This window comes from Bacillus rossius, chromosome 5 (assembly GCF_032445375.1).
Source record: "Bacillus rossius redtenbacheri isolate Brsri chromosome 5, Brsri_v3, whole genome shotgun sequence".
Lineage (NCBI taxonomy): Eukaryota > Metazoa > Arthropoda > Insecta > Phasmatodea > Bacillidae > Bacillus > Bacillus rossius.
The window spans coordinates 57,002,341-57,023,832 of record NC_086333.1 but is presented as its reverse complement, the minus strand read 5'-3'; the positions used below and the strand labels follow the sequence as shown (position 1 = coordinate 57,023,832).

Below are 21,492 nucleotides of genomic sequence, written 5' to 3'. Positions count from 1 at the left end.
CGTAAAATAGAAGCTAGCTACAAATTTACAAAGATTCCTGGATAATGTTTATCAGCATAAAATCAAAATTTACCAATAGCAAATGACACAGGGCCGAAAAAATTTGTATATTACATTTCTACATTTCTTTGTACCCAAGATGCCAATAAAATAAAAATTTACCATTATTCATAAACTGAAGGTGAAATTTTTCCACAATTAGGCCTACTTTTCTTTGTATTGTCCACCCACAACATAATTTTAAAACCCTTAGCGGTTCTGTATTCTTCCTCGTCTTCTTCTATTGCTAGTGCTATCATGCCTAAGTCACAACTGTTAAATTTACAAGCCATACGTATCAATTATATACATTAATGAACAAATAATTTTTAGAAGGCCTACCATCAACATCGTAGACCCCTATTGCAACACTGCTGACAGCTCCAGAGATCCCGATGTCAACGACGGCGATGACGATGCAGATCCTGTCGGCAACGGTGTCAGCAGTTTCACCTACTGTTCTAACAGAGCAGACCTTGGATACTTCCATGGTTAAAGTTTCTCCAGTGTTGCTAGCGACATCGGAGATTTTAATGTTTGCAATGTCTTCAGCAGCAGGACATTGGTTATCAACAGTGCCAGTGACAGTGATAAAGGACACAGTAACTAAACGTACTGTGACAACATAATTTTTTTGAAAATTCGTGATTACGTTATATACGATTGTTATAATAATTCTGAACGCATTAAATAGGTTCTGCAGCCAGTTTATACACTATGAAAGATTAAAACGACACATCAGGAATTGTGACAGACTGGTTATGCATTCATCAGAATCAAACTGTATATTCTGCGGCAAGACATTTTTATGCATAAAACATGCAAGGCATCATGAAATATATCACTGCACTTTTAACGAAACTGAGCACTCTTTTCTGTGTGAAAACTGTGGTAATCAATTGCCATGTGGAACTGCCCTGAAAATACATGTCAATACATGTAAAGGACTAGCTTAGCACTCTAAGAAGGCTATATAAATCGAGGAATGCTAGTAATTCGCTTGTGGTTTTTCTAGTATTAGAGTATAAATTATGTTTGTAATTTTATTGTGTAATTTCTCGAACCTGTCATTTTTATGGTATTTTAATTAAATTAATATTTTTTTAAATACAATTAACATTTTTGTATTGATCAAAGATCGAATCAAGGACATGAATCGATTTAATCAATTATTATTTCAATAAACGATGTTTTGATGATTTTTGAATTTTTCCGAATTTCTTGCTAATTACGAATTTTCAAGATGGCGGCCAAGACGGCCAACAATATGGCCGATGCCAAGGTAATAAATAATTACTGCACTCTAGCGGGTAATAATTAAACTAATGTGACAGCAACGCCCTCTAGCAGACGAAAACAATATAGCCGCCATGACGTCATACTGGCTGATCTAATATATTCCTTGGCATAAGTGGTGGGAGGTCAGTCTGCCGGTGGTTTCCGAAGTGGAAGGATCCAAGTTATTGCTTGTTTTTGCCCTAACCGGGTTCGAACCCAGTACCTTTTTATAAATTTACATGTAATTTTTTATAATTTTAAACAATTTTCCCCAAGATTCTAGCTTAAAATTACGAATTTTCAAGATGGCGACCTAACGAAAAGTGCAACTGTGACGTCAAAATTTAAAATGTCGGTCATGACATCCTAATGGTAGAGGTCATGTCCTCGGTGGCTTACGGAGACTTGTTTTTAGGACTCTAAAGCCGCTTTTAGAAATTTTTTAAGCAATCGGCATTATTTGAGGACTAAAATGGAAAATTTTCCCTCTAGACAGGAATTTTTCCCTCGAAATAATGTATTTTTACTTTTTAAGATTTTTGAGTTACTTTGGGGGAATTTTTTCCTTAAATACGGGAAGTTTCGGCACATATTGGTAAATTTTTAAGGTCACGGTCAAAGTTCATGGTCAAGGTCATCCAAGATTGCCACCGTGACGTCAGATGGTCGGTCATTGGCCCCATGCACAATCCACACTCCAACTCCAGGCGCCGGAGCCCCTAACCTATACGACTTACCATATTATCACATTTTCGTTCGGATGAAATAAAAAATAAATAAAAACACGCTATGTTTCTTACCTTCAGCTTGATATGCCAATTATAATTATTGTGAATAAATGTTTAAAGACTATTTAATATAATCACTAACAAGCAACACATAAGAATAATCAATTTCCGAAATCATAAAACAAAATAACGCTTCCAATTAGAGATTATTTAATTTCGTACAATTTACTTTTAATAATCGTTTCGTTTCTTGATGTGAAGCTAATAATTCCGTTATTTCCCTCTTCTTTCATAATATATCATAACTTTCTTTCGCCAAGGAAAATTTATTTCGCGCCAACAACACATTCCACTGTGCTTGGTGCTTCCCATAATTCTTGGGGGAAAATATAAAATACAACCATTCATGTTAATTCTTAAGTCAACAATTGATTCGCACATGACCCATCATAACTCCTACACGACAATCACAAACAATGTCACTAGTTAACATAGAGTAATATCTGAGGTACACAACTAATTCTTAATTTGTAATCGTAAACCCACATTGAAGGCTTCAACACACTCAGGCGTGATACGGTACAGTAACGCGTGATATATTTTTTTTATTTCGTTCGATGCGAGAGTTCGCGCATTGAACTCCGCGTCCCAAATTACACCTGCGTGTGGGAGTCTGGTCAGTGCCCAATAACATGTGATTAGTAGAGACGGTAACAGATCACGGGAAAATTACAATGTTCGTTACTCTCCAACTCACTTAGTCCATGTTTGCAGGACGTATAAATTGTACGTCTATTATCAGAGAAAGATGCTAATTCCAACTTTGGCTGAACATATGTGGACGAAATTGTGTTTTAGAACGTCTGTGATTCGCCTGAATAAACTGGTCAAAATTATTAGCGGATTAGTTAAAAAATAATCAGAGGATTAATACCGATTCCTTGCTGGATTTTTTCATGTTCCACGTAACCTCAAAACGAGAACACGGCTATTATCAGGTTCCACGCTGAATCGCGACTCATTCGGAGAACAGAACGGATCTCCGTTCAGCGTCCCTCCATCCACGATGTTCCTCCACCCAGTTTCTACTGGCTGCATGGTGATTACCCTGACAACTTTTCTCGTATAAGCAGGACATGTTTTACCGTAGCCGTCAGTTTATTGTCTCTATTTCTTACTAGGACGGCCCCTTAATGGGACACACGCCATGGGGCTACGTACATAGATGTCATCCTGTTGCTGTTTGAAAGGCAGGTTGCAGTAGCGTTGCATTCTGCCACCTGTTTCGACAGACTCTCAATAGACGCTGTTTGTATCCCATACATACTGCTGCTTCTTGTCTGATACCCTAATTATTTTGACCAGTTAATAAGTATGCCATCACATTAAAAGTATTCTTTCCAACCACAAGCCTTTTTCCTGAAAAAAATAATTAATTGCAAACTATCTTGGCGCAAATATTTTTCACTAAAAATCACGATATCTAGTAATAAGTAAACACGATATTTAGCACTAAGTCATGAAGCTTAACGAACAAGATCTACAAGAACAAAATGTAGATCACTTATAACAGTCCGAAGTACGGAGATGGAGAAGTTCGCTTTTTTATGAAACAAGAACAAGCAGATTGGTTTGATGTAACTAAAGTAACCGGATCTAACAATAAAACTTTCAATAATATTATTAAGTTAAAAACCTTTTCCGTGCATACAGTTTCAAGAATGTGTATAAACGGTAAATATTGCAGGCAAATGCATACGCACACGTAGGATTAGATTAAGAAAATTTATGTGAAAATATTAATGAAAAAATCTAAAATTCATCAAACCCAGTTTCTCACATTAAATTTTTTTTTTAATTTAGTTGAATATTATCAAATTGATATTACTGAGTTTTTTTTTTTTTTCCCCGTAATGACTTGAACATTTAAACGGTGATAACACGTGTTTTCAACTAACATTTAAATGTGAAAATTTCTATGTTTGGATGTTTGTTACTCAATTACGTCCTGACTACTGAACCGCTCTCCATGAAATCTGAAACGTAAATTTCTTGTAACAGAAGTGCAAGTTAATACATTATATAGCACCCAAATGCAAGTTGTATCATGGAATTAAGTAGCATTGAAACAAAACTGAATTAAAATCATAAAAAAAAATATTTAATGTTTAACATTCATTTCTGGACAAAACATTGTACAAAAGTGCATGGATCAGACAAATCAATTCTATTTGTTTCATTGTACATATCTTATCAAATCAATTTCAAAACATAAATTCTCGCTAATTTATTTTTATTGTTCTCGATGTATCTCGTTTAGACCAATTTATTAAAAATTATTTTACCATAAAAATACAGCATATAAATTCCCCCTCCCCCTCCCCCCATATATTGGTGGAGTAAGTATTACAAAACAGCTTTTATAAAAATAAAAACATTAACACCGAAATCATCTGTTTTAGAAATGGGAATTGGACTACAAATAAAACCATAAATTCTCGTCTCTAGTCATTACTAATTTCCACCCCTAAGGGAATGAAATGGGGTAAATTAATTAATTATAAACATAGAAAAATTCCACGGGTTTTCTCTGTCCACCAAGTAAACACGTGAACTTAACAGTTATACTGTTACTGCTCCAAAGGCAAGAAAATTAGCAATATTATGCCCCCCCCCCCTTTTTTTTTTTTTTAACAATACACATAAACGGTGTGCAGAGCTCTTGTTTTTTTTTGGCACGTTATTTGAAAACAGAGTGGTATTTGTTTACGAAAAGCATTTAAGAATACCTTGAGCGTGGATGAGTAGTTATGTTTCCGTATTTAGTTTTTAAAAATTTAATTTTAGATGAGTAAAAATGGCTAAATTATATGTTTTCAGAATAATTTTTAGCATGCACTCGGTACAGATTCTTAAAAGAACTCAAAGGACTTGCATCACACCGTTATCATCATTTCTCCGTAATCTAAAGTTAAGGTTTCCGCTCAATCCTCTATGCACGACGATAAGACTGCGCGCCAATTCAGAGCCTTGCGCTTAGAGGCAATAACCGCGCTAGAAGCATAAGCAAGCTTCGTATTTATCATCCCGCCTCACTAACATTAATGCACCCCTCACTAGGCGGACCCCTTAAGCTTAATACTTTGTATTTATATATATATGGTCACATGCTATAGTAGCATGATTTTCACATTTATGTAAGTAGAATGGCTACACATTTAATATCACTACTAAAAAAACTTAAGTTGATTCTCGTACATTCCTACCGCATATAAAAATTAGTACATAGCCAACATTTTGATTCATCGTAATAGTTAAAATATTTTATTAAACTGTGTACGTATCACTCTCTTCCCTGAAGCTAACCTAGTGGTCAGTATAAATAATGGGTATGTTGGATATGTACCCTGGATTAACACATCCTACTACAATGTGAAATTTTATCTCTGGATGTTTGCTAATCAATCACGTCTTTACTAATAAATCGATTTTAATGACTTTGGAAAAGAGATAGCCCATACAGGGCACTTTTCATCCTGTTAAACAGTAATTCCTTAGGGAAAAGCCATTAAAATCAACTAATAAGAATAACGCGGTGCATCACGGGTGCCGTATCGATATCAATACGGAGTAACATGCAACATATGTTTAAAATTTAAACAAAATGTTCGTGTTCATTATTATTTAGTTTAAATATTTTATAGTAAAACAGGCCCAAATAAAACAATTTATTTTGTCTTTCAGTAGTGGACATGATGTGCAAGTATAGTTTCATAGTGATATAAAATGCTCAGAACTCTTTGCATCGAAACAGATACAAACCCCGTCGACGACAGGTACCACAGCAAGTGTTCAATAAAACCAAAATTGGAAGCAGTGGTCTGCAATTTGATTAAATCTGTAAAATGTTACTGCACACATTGACATTCTTCAACTGTGCCGAAAAATCTACGCAAAAATAGTGGGTTTTCTAAGAAAAAAAAAATATATATTTATTTATAGGTAACGCATCTCTGCTCAAATGCACGTATTTAATTTTAAAAAATAAAAATTTAAAAATAAAATTATGGCGCCAATGTCAGGCCAAGATAGATTCAGATTTACACATTTATTAATCTGGAAGCGATAAATACACCAAAATGAACTTAAGTATTACTTATAAGTTAGAAAAGATGTTGGCGAGTAAACTATTCCCGGCTTTAGTGGTAATAATCGGGTGATGGATGTATTGATTTGTAGCCGGCAGCCATACACGTGGGCTACTTCGTCAGCTGTACAAGCAGACGATAACTGTCAAGCATTCACAGAAAATATTTCCTTTACTTTTCCCGTTGGTGAAATAAACTAACTTAATATTACAATAACTAACAAATTCACATCTACTTACTTTAATAGCTCCGCACTAGAGAACAAGCGAATCTGGAAACGAACGAGATGAGTATTTTCACATGCAATTTGGAGAAGCAGGTAGGGGTAGCAAAAGAAAAACTAGTCGAATTCAAAATATATCGATACTAGGTTCTTACAATATCGATACAATCGATTACATAAAAAACGAAATATCAAAGTAATCGCAGAGTAAATATAATGTAGAATGAACAGCAGTAATATTTGTGGTCCCAACAAAAACATGTTGCCATAGTGTGGCACTATTTAACGAAAGTAAAATTTCAAAATAATTTTAGAACTATTTAATTCGTAATTGTGAAATTTTTATGTTTGATAATTTGAATTCAAATTTAATTAACACTCATGTTGCTGTGACAAAAAAAAAATATTTTTACAATATTTAGCATTATATAATTAAGACAACTTTATTAACTAATGTCGGAAGTAAATACGTTTAAAAGCAAGATTTTTGCGGACAAATTATAACTATTAGGAGGTTTAGCATGTCATTGAATATTTAATTCTTTTTTGGCAATAAGGTTTAACTGAAAGAGCAGTAAAATTATATTTAAAATATATACTCCTTGACATGTTTTCAGAGAGAGTTAACAACATTGAGTAGCAGTAAAAGGTAGTTAACTTAGGGCTTTTATGTAAAAATATATATTCTAGAAAATTTTTTGCACTAAATTTTGTTAGTAGGAAGGTAGGTTTTCATACGTAGAGGTGATTCTAACAAAAAATAAAAGTTGGTTATGTTATGTAAGTTATGTAAATAGTAATTGAAATCCTTACCAACACAGTAAAATCGTTAAAATGTTACAAATTCTTGCCAAAACTTTTTTTCTCCTCTGGATGATAGATTTTCGTTCGTCTAGGTACTCCAGGTGATCATAACTAGAATGAAAGGCTGGTTAAATGCCATTAATCTAACTTGAAATACTTTGGAATCGTAACAATGTAAGAATTCTAGAAAATGTTTTTTATTCCAATGGCGAAGTTACATGAGCAAGAAAGTAGTTTTGGTGAGGTTTGGGACTAAGATAAACTCACTAATTTCGCATTTAACAAAAAAATGTGAACAGGGCATTTGTTTTGTTCCAGTTTTGTCCCCATGGGTATTTTATCTCTATGGCCAGTATATGACATGTACATAGAAAGTTGTCAACAAGTATTTAATTAGAATTATGTGATTGAAAATTATTCAACAGGCACAAATATATTCGTACGTTATTTATTTTATAATAGTGTCTACTGGAAAATCATAGATAAAAGGTAGAGTTTTCACAGTAAAGTTAATTTACATTTGTACCATTTGTAGACATATTAGTACTTTGCTTGACATTTGTGTACGGTTTGTAAATATTTCAATTTAGTGTGTTGCTTAAACACTTTTATGCTATTACCATTTTAAGTATTTAAACTGTAATTACGTATTTTATAAACATTCTGTACAAGGGAAGTAAAGCTATATTTAAAATAGTTTACCGTTTTAACAGTTGGTTAGGTTAGCTACACGTAAAATGCTCTAATCTTATGAACAGTTAATTGGTTAGCTCAAAAATTAGATTTTAGAATTTTTTTTCAATGGTTAGCTTTAATTTCGTATTACCTTAACTTCTTCAGACATTTTGAGAGGTCACATGTAAAAAATTGCAGTTAGCTTATGCAGTGGTGAACTGGAACAAGAATATTGCTGCGGTACCTACTACTTTAAGCGGCTAGAGCTCTTCACCGTCGCCGGTCAGAGTTAGTTACATTTAACCTTCATAATGAAATAAATACTATGTAAACGAGAGCCTATTGCTGTCGAATTGACATACATGCAGACAGTCTAGAAAGCTACACAGTTGGCAAATGCAAAGTGCATTCCAGCATGAGTGGGTGACATACGGTAATTTGTTGTATCACATTCAAAAACTACACCGACATCTTTTGGTTGTATATATGGTTAAGTAGGCTACCCGTTTAGCAGGTAGCATCATCTTAAAGATACCAGAACATGCCTTTAAATGTATGAAAAAAATATAAAGTTATTGGAATATTAAGAACACTAATAGAAAATTATCCATTCTTATTTACAAGGCCTCTAGGTACCAAGTGAAGAGGTGCAAAAGGTAATACTGGAGAGCCACTATTCTGAAGAAAAATACTATTTTTAACTACTAAAATATTAAATACTATTTTTAACTTCCTGACATGTGTTACGATCATTCTCTAAGAGGGTGTTGTGATACTTCAAGTAGTTTACCAGTGGTTAACCATTTTAGCGAGTGGTTAGGTTACATGTACTGTGTTATTGTGAGGATGTTCGGTTAGGTTAGCTATATTAAAATAATTTAATAGTGTGAATGGTTGGTAAGGTTAGTGATTTTTTTAATATTTTCAAATAATGTGAATAGTTAGGTTAGCTACATTCAAAATACTGTAAAATCGTTTCAATTATAGAATAGAATAGAATGTAGCCAACTTAACCTAACAAACCTTTTTTGTTTACGTACTATTTTATAGAATATTATATGTAACTAAACTAAGCAACGATTCTCACAATAGTTTTGCTACTTGTATGTACCTAACCTAACATAATCGCTTTTTAAAATGGTCAGTTAGGTACTGGTTAACTACGTGGAAGTGGCCTCCTAAATAATCATTATAAAACAAGTTAAGGTCCCAACACACAATCAGTTCAGCTCCCTGTTCGGATTGCTTAGTTTGGACAGAATTGAGGCCCTGTGTATGCACGATCAGTCCAGGTGCTCAGTTTGGACTGAACTGAAGCCTTCCCCACACACGATCAGTCTTGTGGTTGCTGTTTCTGTTGGATGTATAGTTTCATAGTAAAATATGAAAGAAATTTTTGTTGTTGCAATTGCAGTTACACTTTTAGTTAGAATGGAAAGAGGGGGGGGGGGGGGGGGGGCTAAATAGCAAAATGACCAAAGAATATAAACAAAGATGTTTGCCATGACACTCAGCTGATGGACTGAGGGACTGATTGCCTGGACTGACAGGAATGGCAAGATGCTGTTCCCGCATACAGCAGTTTGGACTGAGGGCTTTCAAGCCCACTCTACTGTTTGATTTGATGGGAAGCCATCATTTGGTCAGTCCATCAGTTCTTACTGATAAGTCCACTGTCCTTGCTCACACATGGCAGTTCTGACTGTTAAGGTCCAACTGTTTAAGTTTTAACTGATAAGTCCGAAGTGATAGTTTCGACTGATAGGGTCTTGGGACTTTTTGGAATTTTTATTATAATTTTTATGGAAAAGTAGCTTCCCTTCAGAATTACCATGCAACATTGAACACATTCAGTTGTACATTTGTGTGAATCGTGATTCAAACAGCCTGATTTTCGTCCATAGGGTCTCAAAGTCACTCTGGCAAATTATGGGATGGCTCCTTACTGTAGGTAGCCGATTTATTCACCTGTAGGTCTAGGTTTTGTTCATCGTGTGTGTTCGCCATTAATGACCTCATTGGAAAAGAGATTTTTAGTCTATTTTATTTTTGTTATTGCATTCATTGGCAAGTTTTTTTTTGAGGACATGTTTGTGTAAAAATATTGGAAAGTCATTACATTCAAAATTATAATGAGAAAATGGCAAAAATAAAAAAAAAATTCTAATGTTTATGCATGTAGCAGTACTTACATGAAGTGTAAGGAGTTACTAAGAAAATGCTTTGTTATTATTTGATTGTGAATTTGTATTATAATTGAAATAAAAATATATCTTATTAAAGTTTAGGCCCTAGTGGATTACTTAGACAGATTTAGTCCAGGCCATTATAAAATTTGTTGGTAATGGTGTGTCTTATAAGCATTAGAGAAAATTATTGATTCAACAATTTTTTTCTAAGAACATAATGGGGTTAAGAAGAGGTCTGACATTTAGCAGTAGTACATCACTGGGCTTAGGCCTTTATTCACCATACTGCTCAAAGTAGGGCCAAAGCAACTCTGTGTTTTTTTAATTGTATATCAATTGTCAGATGCTTGTGTTAACCTTATTGAATTTAATTTAGTAACTGCTATTATAATCTATAGTCACGTAACCAGAATTAATTCTGAGTGTCCTACAGTCTATCCATTTTTATTTTAATATATTCAAGCAGGGCCATTGCTAGGGTAGATGGTAAGGGCAAAATCCTCTGGCACCAGGATGGCTATGGTTGAGTAGCAAGATTTTTTTAAATGCTTGGGTTAACCCTGATAGGATGTAAATTACAAGTCTATTGCTAATAGAATTCATTGGACAAGTTATGCAGTACGCGCAGATTACATTTACAGTTATGGCCATGGTAAAGTTTACAGTCTTTGAATTTAATTTAAAGCATTGATTGATTGATAGATAGATTGTTATAATTTTGTTTGGTTTCCGCCCGGTGGCAAGGAGTCTTCCCCCCCCCCCCCCCCTCCTAATCGCCCAATTTTTAAGCCTCTTCAAGTCCTTTCCTCTTCTCAGATCCAGTATCTTTCACACAATCCTATTCCACTCCCTCCCTCCTGTCTTCACCAGGAATACTTGCCTTCGTCTTTCCATTCTTCTCCACTGCCTTTTGAAAATATGTAAGTTCATTAGGTTATTGGGAAGGGGTCTGAAAAAATTATTTTGTCCCCGGGCCATTAGTTTATTTAGATGACCTTGCCAGAAAGCATAATTACCCTATAATCGAAACTTACAACATTGCGTGTCATGTATCTGTGAATTTTTCTTTGATCTTTAGTACCGAGCAGTTCCTGCCCAGATATCTGACTGGGGAATATTTTATGTGCTGGGATACATCGCCATCACAGTTTGAATGCAGAGATCTGCGTATCATTAGGATGGATGCGACTGTAGCTTCCAGTTGCTTTCACAGCTGCGCAATACTTAAGGACTAGCATAAATCATACTGTCAGTTATGATTGACCGGGAAGAGAATTGATTGAAGTTCTTCTCTGATCACTACTCAAAACTGGATATAATGGGAATTTAAAAATAGCGGTGGTCACTGGTACTGAGTTCATGTCAACAAATACCAGCTTAGTCAATCATATCCACAAATCATCCAGATCGTTCACAGTATACCTGTACTGAAAGAGCAGTTTTTAAGAAATTATTCCTTTTGACTGTTATAACTACAAATAGGTAGCCTATGTATTCAATTTGGCAACAAACATTGTGTTTCCCCACAATTGTGATGTCATATAAGGATTAATGGTTGGCTGCTGTGTATAATCTATTGATACTAATCTAAAGAAGAAAAAAATTTGATATAGGTACATTGCCCTGTTTAAGTGAAACAAAAATAAATAAGTGGTGAGTTAAGAAAAGTATTACATCAATTAATGCAATACTAAAATTATAATAAGGATTTATTTAGCATAGTTAAAAATTACAGATTTAATTCTAGCATTGCATGTATGATTCTCAACATACTGGCTTTAAATAAAAATAAAAAACAATATTACACAAGTAATATAAGTAACAAATCTGATTTTAAAAATATATTTTATAAGCCGGCCATAACTGGTTTTGAGGTTAAAGCCGGGGTATCACAATTTGTTTGTTGATGTTAAAACCCAAATTTCACGATTCAGGTACGAGCAATGCAGTCCAACAAATCCAAAAAATTTTAACTGACTTCTGTCGGTCATTCCTGTCAGTAACTCCTTAAAATTCAACGTAAACATAGCCTGCTTTAAATTTGTTTCATTGACAGTTTATCAGGCCAAACACTTTCTTGGCTGAAACACTCGGCAAGAATTCAAAAGTGTTTGGATTAGCTGGAATGCAGTATAAACATTGTAGGGCTAAAGAATATAAGTGCATCAAGGTTAATCCAAACACTAAAAAATCTCAGCTAGGGCTATCGTAGGGTCCTTCCCTCCCCCCACCCCATCCTTCCCAGCCTGCTATCACCCATCTAACGCTAATGACGGCCCTCCTTGACGATGTGAAAATACAGGGTGTGTTTCATAAGTAATTAGACCAATTTTTTTTCCTGATGTGACGATACACTGCAGAATGTTCTAAAATGCCAGTCTAGGTGAAGGTGGGGGGGTGTAGCTTCAAAACATGGCCAGTCTCAGTCGTCTAAAGGTGCCGGAGAGTCAGGACTTGTGTTCCAGTGAACCCCGTTTTGAGTTAATGTAACAGCACAATGGATAGTTTTTTGAAGCAAGATTACACTATCAAATTTTATGTTAACTTCGGAAATCCGCCACAGAAATGTTTCCCTTAGTTCAGCAGGCCTTTGGGAGTGATTGCTTATCAGAATCACGTTTTACGATGACACAAGTTGTTCAAGGAGGGCCGAGAGGAGATCGCTGACTAACCCAGCATCGAACTCCGGAATCCATCCTTCAACCTCTGGAACAGACAAAAATGTGACACGTGTGCGTGATTGTTTGAATTCTGATCGACGGTTGATCCTTCAATTGATTGAACAAGCTCTAAACATGATGAAAACAACCATTTATCACATTGTAACATAAAATTTGAATATGAAAAAGGTGTGTGCCAACCTGGTCCCAAAAGTGTTGACTGAGGAGCAAAAGGACATGCAAGTGCTCTGGTGCCAAGAACTCTTGGAAATGTGTGAAATTTATCCTAATTTTTAATGTACTTTTATTAGCTTCATTTAAACTTCATTATGCCCCAGCCTCCCTACAGTCCTGACTTGTCTCCTCCTGACTTTTTTTGTTTGTTCAATCGCTTGAAAGGAGTTCTGAACGGGAAACATTGGTGCATGATTGAAGACATTCAGGCTCATGTTAAATCGGTTCTAAAAAACATTCTGGGAAGGCCTTTTAGGATGCTTACAGGCCTGGAAACACCGTTTCCATAAGTGTGTATCGACTCAGGGGTGTGCTATTTAAAAGATTTTTGACTAATTGTTCGAATATGTTATGAATTTGGCCACATTACTTATGGAACACACCTTGTAAAAATATATAGAGTTCTGATAGATTGCTGTACGACTTACAGAATAAATTCTGACCATGTATAGGATTATATTAGCAGTTAGTAAGTAAATTAAAAAAGGGGAATAAGCATCTGACAGATGGTAAACAAGGAAAAAAAACCAGAGTTGCTTAGGTTCTATTTGATCAGTATGATGAATGGCAGCCTAAGCCCAGTGATGTCGGTAGTGCTAAATGAAGCATTTATAAGTGCTCTTTCTAACCCACCATGTTATTTAAAAGATCAACAATTTTCTCTAGTTCTCTGTTAGTTATACAGAGTTTTGTTGGGTTATTTGGCTGTTGGACAAAAAAAATTAATTTTAAATTGTATTTTTTTAATTTTTAGTTCATTCAATGATAAAAACGTGATTGTATTAGTTTTTTTAACTATAAGTTTTTATTTTACTATGTTTCTGCACTTTCTGTAATTTGGCACCAATCGAGCCTCTTGTGTTCAGATTTTTTTCGGGTGCATTTCAGCTGTTAACCTTGGCCACCAGGATGCGTTACTTGTTACTACATTGCAGACGTTTTTAGTTTACTCAGAGTTTATTGTATTGTAGGTATTATTTTAACACAGTGTTTTCTGTTTATTGCAGATTAATTTTCATATTTAATTTGCACATTAAAACTAAATTCAGTTTCAAAAATTGGGTATAGCTGTGGCCCTGAACGTGCTGGATTAAAGTCTTTCACTGAAGTTTCAGTTTTCTTGTGAGTTGTAGTCTCTGATGTTGGTCTGCAGTGCCGGAGATGGATGCCACGGAACAAGTCCTCGCCCTCCTCGAGTTGCGGTTCGCGGACCTGGAGCGGCAGGTGGTCGGCGGCAAGAAGCCTGTCGCCCGGCGCTCGGGGAGCGTGTGCGAGGACCTGCTGACGGCGGACTGCAACGTGTCTGCGGTGCTGTCCGGCCACGAGAGCATCGGGGCCGTGGCCCGGAGGCTGGAGCAGCTGGACCGGTTCCTGGATCCGACGTTCGAGGAGACGTGCGGCCCGAGGGACGTGGAGGCCAAGGCGGAGGCCGTCCTGGCGGCCCTGCCCCAGCTGGAGCGGGAGGGCCGGATGCTGGAGCAGCTGAGAGAGCAGATGCCGGCCCTCGACAGCCGGGAGCTGACGGACGTGGTCCGGCTGACAGCCCGGCTGGAGAAGCTGACCGTCGGCGTGCTCGAGAGTAAAGAGAGCCTGGACGAGGTGTCCGTCAAGGTGGCGGCCCTGCTGCAGAGGTACAACGATGTCGTCGCCAGCGTTGAGGAGATGTTTGGCCGCTGGGATGACGCACTGACCCGCATAGAGTACTCTAGGATCGCCAGGAAAGATGTTGAGTGACATTTCTCGGTCTGTGATGTACAGTCTGTCTGCTGTATTCTAGCATTCTGCTTTTTTGCTCGAGTCTTGCAAGTCTTTCAGCTCTAACTTGTGCGGTATTTTGTGCTATTGTTTTAACAGCCCGCTGTTTGGTCATTATGCCTTATTTATTTTTGATGTGTAAACATCTTACCTCTTGGTATACAGCATTTTTTGGTAGGAGTAATTATGTGAATGGAACAGAAGTCAGTTAAAAAAGGAAATGTGCAAGCGTGGTGCTGCCATCTGTGGAAGTCTCATAATTCTTGAAAAGAGGTGGACGCTTGTAATTCATCGGTAGATATTAACTTTTGCGAGCATCTGGAAATGTACTAACTGTAATGGCTTGTCAAAAAAATATAATGGTTAAGTAACCTTTTAAACTTTATGTTATAATTTTTAGCCATAAAAATAAATAATGACAACTAAAAAAGTACGCATTACAAAATGAAACAGTGCCTAGCTACGCAAAAGAATCGGAGCGTATTTTTGTTTAACGAAAGTCGTAGGCCAGTGTACACTTGCACGCTTTTATGACATTCTGTACTGTTTTCATCCATTTCGAAGAAACATTATCATATCCACTCATAAAAGCCAAAGACGTTCAATATGCACACTAACCATTCTGAATTATAACTGCAGTTAAAAAACTTTATAGAAAGCTATACAAACTGTTAAGTATACACAATAAACTCGACTAGCCACCCTACATGCTAAAGGCCCATTCAAACAGCGGTAAATCAAGGTTAAAAATGCATGTACTAACATTAGCCTGCAAAACGTGAACTCACGTGGCCTAGACAGAGTATGAACTATACTACTAATATTTACGGTTGTTCATTGCATGATAAAACAATCCAAGCTTACATTCAAGAATACACTTTCTTTTTAATCAACTTAATTCACAGTGAAACCTCATTACAAAGTAAAGTACCTCACTATAAAGGATTTCTCACTTTAAAGTATTTATTTTTAGGTCCCAACAAAATGTTTTACATTTAGTAACAGTTCAGTATAAAGTACTTTCATTAAGTACCAAAAAAGTGTGATTTTTCAAGTATGTTGTAATGAGATTTCATTGTACACAGGTTGGAAATATCAAATGAAATGCTAGCATATAATGAGCCCTGTTTTAATGCTTTAGGAATCATACCTAATTGCAAATACATGAAATAGATTACCCATACACCAAACAATAATTTAGAATGGCCGACCAAAACAAGATTTTGAACAAGTTGAGGTAAATAATATGCTTCTATTATTTACATTAATTGCAGCCCGTGTATTCTAGAGTCCGAGCAGTTCAAACCAATATTGAAGGATTTCAAAACATGTTGCTTCATCAGGTGCTACTAGAAGACCTAACTAAGCTGATGACCACAATAAATTCAATTCCACATGATGTGCGCATGCACATAAAGTAAGGGATTCGAGGAACAGAAGCGGAGAGGAACAGACACATGACCTAGGGGAGGGGGAAAGGAATTATGATGACCTGCTAGTGGCATCACAAAGAGGTGGGTTATTCAAATTTCCTCGTAGCAGCGTGGACAGTGAACATGCGCCCAAAGTGCAATCAATAATTTAATTTAAAGGTCATCTCAACCGGTGTGAAATACTGCAAACAGTTGAAATTTAAATAAATACCCCAATTCAAAGATTTTTTTAATTTTTATTTAAAACTTTATAGTTTATGCATTTTAGACATTCCCTCAAAATGTATTTTATTTACAGGGTATTAATTTTCTGTTAAGGGGCCCGTCTCGTCAGGGGTGTATGTATGTTAGTGAGGAGGGATGATACAACGCTCGCTGGTATTTCTAGCGCGGTACAGCCTCCAAGTGCAAGGCTCTGAACTGGCACACAGTCTTCTCATTTCTGGACAACTGTGTAATTTGAGCGGTGATCGTAACATTACATGGTGAAGAAATGAAGATAAAAGTGTAATGCAAGGCTCTCAAGTGCTTTCAAGAATCTTTACCGGTTGTTTTACGCCTAAACATTACTTTGAAAACACGTGTTTTAGCCATTTTAACTCTTCTAAAAATACAGTTTAAAAACTGAATCTGAAATCAAAAGTACTTTTCGCCCTTCGGCGAATTCTTAAGTGCTTTTCATAAAAAGGCCTCACTCGGATATCTAGAGTAGTTTTGAAATCTTGTTTTTCGTGACGCTCTAAAAACAGTGTGCGTCCAGGTAGGTGGGGCCCTTAAATCAAGTAAAATTGGTAACTAGTGTCAGGATTGGCTTGTTGAATTTGGTCAGGAAATATATTTGAAACCCTGGAAGTCTCATGGAAATTTTTCCAGTGATGATAATTTGAGGAGAAAATGTTAAGCTCCAGTCTGCCATAACTCTGGTTTTTTTTTACTCTGAATTTTAGGTACATTGTCATACACGCTAAAAAATTGCATATGGCAGGTTCTGTTTGGACCAGGCCAGCTTTGAGAACTGTGGAGGCTACATTGTATTTTCTTTCACAGAATTTTGAAATAGGTAAATTATTTTTAAAATATTTGTCAGGAAAATTATGTAATTTTTGTCAAAGAAAATCATGGAAAAGTTATTACAGGTTTGTATGGCCACCCTGATTTAGTTACATTTAATCTCAGAGCACTTTAATTATTAGCAACAAAAAAAAGTACGTTTCAGATACAGTAAACTCTCGCCAGTCCGTGGCCCGAGAATCCGAAGTTCTCAGAAATCCGGGGTATTTCCGAAGTGACATGATCGTTACTGTTTAGATGTATGTATCACTATTCTCAGTGGATGATAAGAGCGACGCTCACTGATATTTATAGCGCGGTAAAAGGCTCTGAACTGGCGCGCAGTCATCTCGTTCCCGTCAGATAACTGTGAAATTTGAGCGGTGACCGTAACATTATATGGCGGGAAAATAAAGATAAAGGTGTAATGCCTTTTCCTCTGGTGCTTTCAAGAAATTTTTTAACGGTTTTTTACACCTAAAACTTCAAAACCATGCCTTTTAGCCATTTTAACTCCTCTTAATCCGATATAAAAAAAACAGTTGGGCATTAGCAAATTCTTAAATGCTTTTCGTAAACAGACTCCAGTCGGATATTTAGAGTAGGTTGGAAATCGCGTAGGTTTTCCTGAAGCTCTGGGCACCGTGTGTCAGTGTGTGAAACATGTTGCCAGTGACAAGTTTCCTAGCTGTGCGCGGCACACGACTGTAGTTGTCATGCGTCACACGCCGGGAATGCTGGCCGGAGGGAAGGTGAGTATAGTTCATTTGCGGTAAAAATAAATACTCTAACCGCCCTGCTAAATTTTTCCATTAAAGAAATTTTGAAGTTTCAGAGATTTTCCAGCAGAAATAATGTTCTGTAACTAACAAACAAATTGTATCAAAAAATTAACGGTAAATGGCTGCCGTGGGGGGCCTTAAAAAAATGTTCATTTTACCGGGAATGGACCATACAACCTGGCTTTCGTCGCATGCAGTGTGGAGTAGGGGAGGAAGGATGTTGACAGTTTCACACGCAGAAAATGGCTAGAGGGCTGGAGAGAGGGAGAGAGATGGTTTGTTGTCTGGGAGGGAGAGGTAAGCCGTATGACGTCATGCATCCGCTGCCTTTGCAGCCGCCAGCCTGTCTAGACGAGATTCTCGCACTCCCACTTACGTCGCACAAGCTACTGCTGCCGTGTTTTTAAACGGACTGTCCAATTTTTTTTCTCTTCTTATACGAACATTAGTAAGTGCACTATAAACCAACACAAAATATATGCTGCATGTTAAATAATAGCTTTGTATAAGCTTTTATTGTGAGTTTTACCATTTTTTCCCCGATTATTTTTGTTTTGTGCCAAAATTTCAGATTTTTTGATGGTTCTAGTGTACAATTAACTAATGATTTTTTATTTATTTCTCCCGTTTCTCTTTAGTTTAACTGGACTGGCCGTGTGTCTGTGAGGGAGTGGCCTTGAGTCTCTTGCCAGCTACGTATCGCTTCTCTCTCCCGCCCCTCCTAAATTCACTTCCCCTTATCAAGGGGCTTCCCGTTTCAGCGCACGCCACATTGCTACGTCTAGCTCTTTCACATCAAAGTGCGACTTCGGGTGCCATTAATTTAATTTAAGATGACTTTAAATTACTTTTTACACAATTTACTACCAACTTGAACAAATGGGTGTGTTAAATTTAATCAGGCCAGGCTGTAAATTTTCAGGAAAAAAAATTTCTCGGGTGCTTCATTTACTATGAATGGACTATACTGGTATTGCTTACGTACCATTCTGTTAACTTCTCAAGTGTCTTGTTTATTATGACGTCCTGTGGTAGTATTACATGTTCATTGACTACCATCTTATCTTTTAGAATTTTTTTTTGTATTTTAATGAAAATTTTTCAAAAATCCGAAGTTTTCAAAAATCCGAAGGTCATAAATCCCCGACACCCACGGATTTGCGAGAGTTTACTGTACATTGCAAAGAGAGTGCAATGTAGATTTAGGTACTGTATTCACCCGAAAATAATGCGATCTCAAAATTTTCGATTGTGTGTTTATGAAATAGACTTTATGGATTGGAAACTGCCTTTTAAGTACATAGCACTTGAAATTTATTAAATTCCATATTTACTAGACCCTTTTGTCAGTAGTCGCAAGCCGCAGTGGGAAAAACGAATTGTTTCTCATGACTGATTCAAAGGCGGTGATCCTTTGGGAGTGGGGGGAAAAACCGTGAGATCCACCCCCCCCCCCCCCCCCTAATGACAAAAGCTCCATCTCTCCCCCCCCCCCCTCCTCAATTCTCTAACTCTCTTCGTCACACCTGTGCAGAGGTTAAGGAAGCCCCAGACTAAGTGGTATAAGTGATGCAGTTTACAGACAGTGCATGCAAGTTTTTCAACTAAGTGGAGGTTCAGGAGGTGGTAATTAACAGTGGTCTGAAGTACCATAAGTGACTCATTTAATAGGCAGAGCCTGTGTTTTTTTTTTCAAGTAAGCTGTTCCCAATGGCAAGATACAAGTTGGAGATTTATTATTAACCCCCCCACTTTCACTTTCTAAAGTTTTGGTAAAATTCAAAGCATTATGTTCAGGACTTCAGGTGGATACGGTAATATCCATGCGACTTAGATTTTTTTTTTTAATTTTTAGGGTACATTCTGTGCAATCAAATGGAAATTCACATTGTAAATGTGTGTGAGAGAATGACAGTATCATTATAATTGCATTTTAACATTTGTCTTTTAAAAACATATTTAATATGTTTTACGTTAGTATTAAATTTTTTTATTGTAATACACTCTTTTTAAACTGTTTATTTTAGTACTAAACTTAAGATATTGTATTGGTAGAGGATTCGTCAGTTATTTCTGTAATTTGTTATGTTGTTTATGTTTCATGGTTCAATGTAAGAGCTGGTGTACACACCTTAACTGTGCCAAACAAATTTAAAAAATGTTGTGTTGTACCAAAGGCAAAATTTTTTTATCAAGTCTATTTGTTGCTGAAAATTGCTTTTTTTTTTGTTACCAAAAAAAAAGCTTACTGCTTGTACAAATATGTAAAACTATTAACAAAATATATTGCAAAATACTAACACAAATTAAAAAAGCAATAGCTATTATCTTTTAGAAATTTAATGTGCTATCAGAATCACCTATCAATATGTCAACCGGGCCTGCGCCCCAGAAGCCTGGTCAGCCTCCGCCACCTTTCCCCTCACCCCCCCGTCCCACTTTCCGTACTGGCAGCCGCTCCGTCTTGAGTACGTAATCGGGTGGTTGTGTTTGAACAGCACGCCATGGACATCAAGAGGGCGCTGTAGAAGCAGTGCACACCCCGTTAACTAGAGATAAACATTGTAATTCTTTTTTGCTTATTTTTCCCCAAGTGGCATGTGATTGCAGATCGGCCGTGAGTGTTTTATGTACTTACAGTAATTAATATTTAGTTAAGGCATAAGCAACGAAAAGACGTACCGAACATGCACAAGGCGAACCAAAGTCCGCCGAAGCCGGACTGGTTAATAATAATAAATTGTTGTAATTTTAGTTAATAGTTTTTATCATGCATTAGGTGTAATTTTAGTTAATAGTTTTTATCATGCATTAGGTGTAATCTAATTATTAAGAGTGTTTCATGTTTTACCTGTAGCTTCCTGTGGCACGTAATCGTAAATAGGTATAACGGTAATTGGTTCGGCGCGAAGACGCCATGTTAGGCTAGCAGAGCCCTGAGCTCAGCCCAGTCCTTTGCCAGCACCGACCGAGAGCAGACGCATCAGCACCCCGGGGACCTCACCGCTTGCCTGCACTGCTAAGTAATTCTGTTAAATTTTAATCATCTTAAATCTTTCGTTCGTAATTCCTCGGGGCTTCTCTCGGTCGGGGGGACTGTTTAAATAATTGTATGAGTGACCACTATGATCTTATTTATGCTAATTACTGAATTGTAGAGTGTGACCACGTGGTCAGGTCATACCACGTGAACCGATTTGTGCCTAAGGCGTTGTGTGACATAATCAAAGGTGTAGGCGAAGTAATAAACCAGGGCATACGATTTTATTGGTATTTGTTTATTTCAACATCCTGAGTGTGACGGCGTGTGGGACGCCGTAAGAGCCCACTGCGTAGGTGAAGAGCGTACCCGACGCTGAGAGCGGACCAGTGGTGTGTACTAGGATTGGCTTTATGGGGGTTAAAATCACGCCTCACATGGACGACGTCACGGCCCTGAAAAAGAGTCTCTCCCGGGTCCGTGCCCCTTGCACGGTGGCGCCCACAAACTAATC

At 36.8% G+C, this 21,492-nt stretch overlaps 2 protein-coding genes across 3 annotated transcripts in view; one reads left to right on the top strand and one right to left on the bottom strand.

Moving 5' to 3' along the window:
* The window catches only part of LOC134531827 (sodium-dependent phosphate transporter 1-A), a 128,095-nt gene extending 121,560 nt beyond the window's left edge, over window positions 1-6,535 (bottom strand). The window contains exon 1 of one of the 2 annotated variants that reach the window (XM_063367790.1): window positions 6,433-6,535. The gene's annotated coding sequence lies outside the window, so the exon portion shown is untranslated. The remainder of the gene's footprint in view (window positions 1-6,432) is intronic. The other variant, XM_063367791.1, reaches the window with a different exon arrangement.
* A 1,013-nt stretch (window positions 6,536-7,548) lies between these two features.
* Window positions 7,549-21,265, top strand: LOC134531826 (dynactin subunit 3-like). Its single transcript, XM_063367789.1, has 2 exons — window positions 7,549-7,709; window positions 14,132-21,265. The coding sequence occupies exon 2, from the start codon at window positions 14,140-14,142 to the stop codon at window positions 14,710-14,712; it is 573 nt and encodes a 190-aa protein (XP_063223859.1). The 5' UTR covers window positions 7,549-7,709; window positions 14,132-14,139; the 3' UTR covers window positions 14,713-21,265.
* The last annotated feature ends 227 nt before the right edge of the window (window positions 21,266-21,492 follow it).

Coding starts and splice junctions, on each gene's coding strand:
- LOC134531826 (XM_063367789.1), top strand. CDS start 14,140: ATGGATGCCACGGAACAAGTCCTCGCCCTCCTCGAGTTGCGGTTCGCG.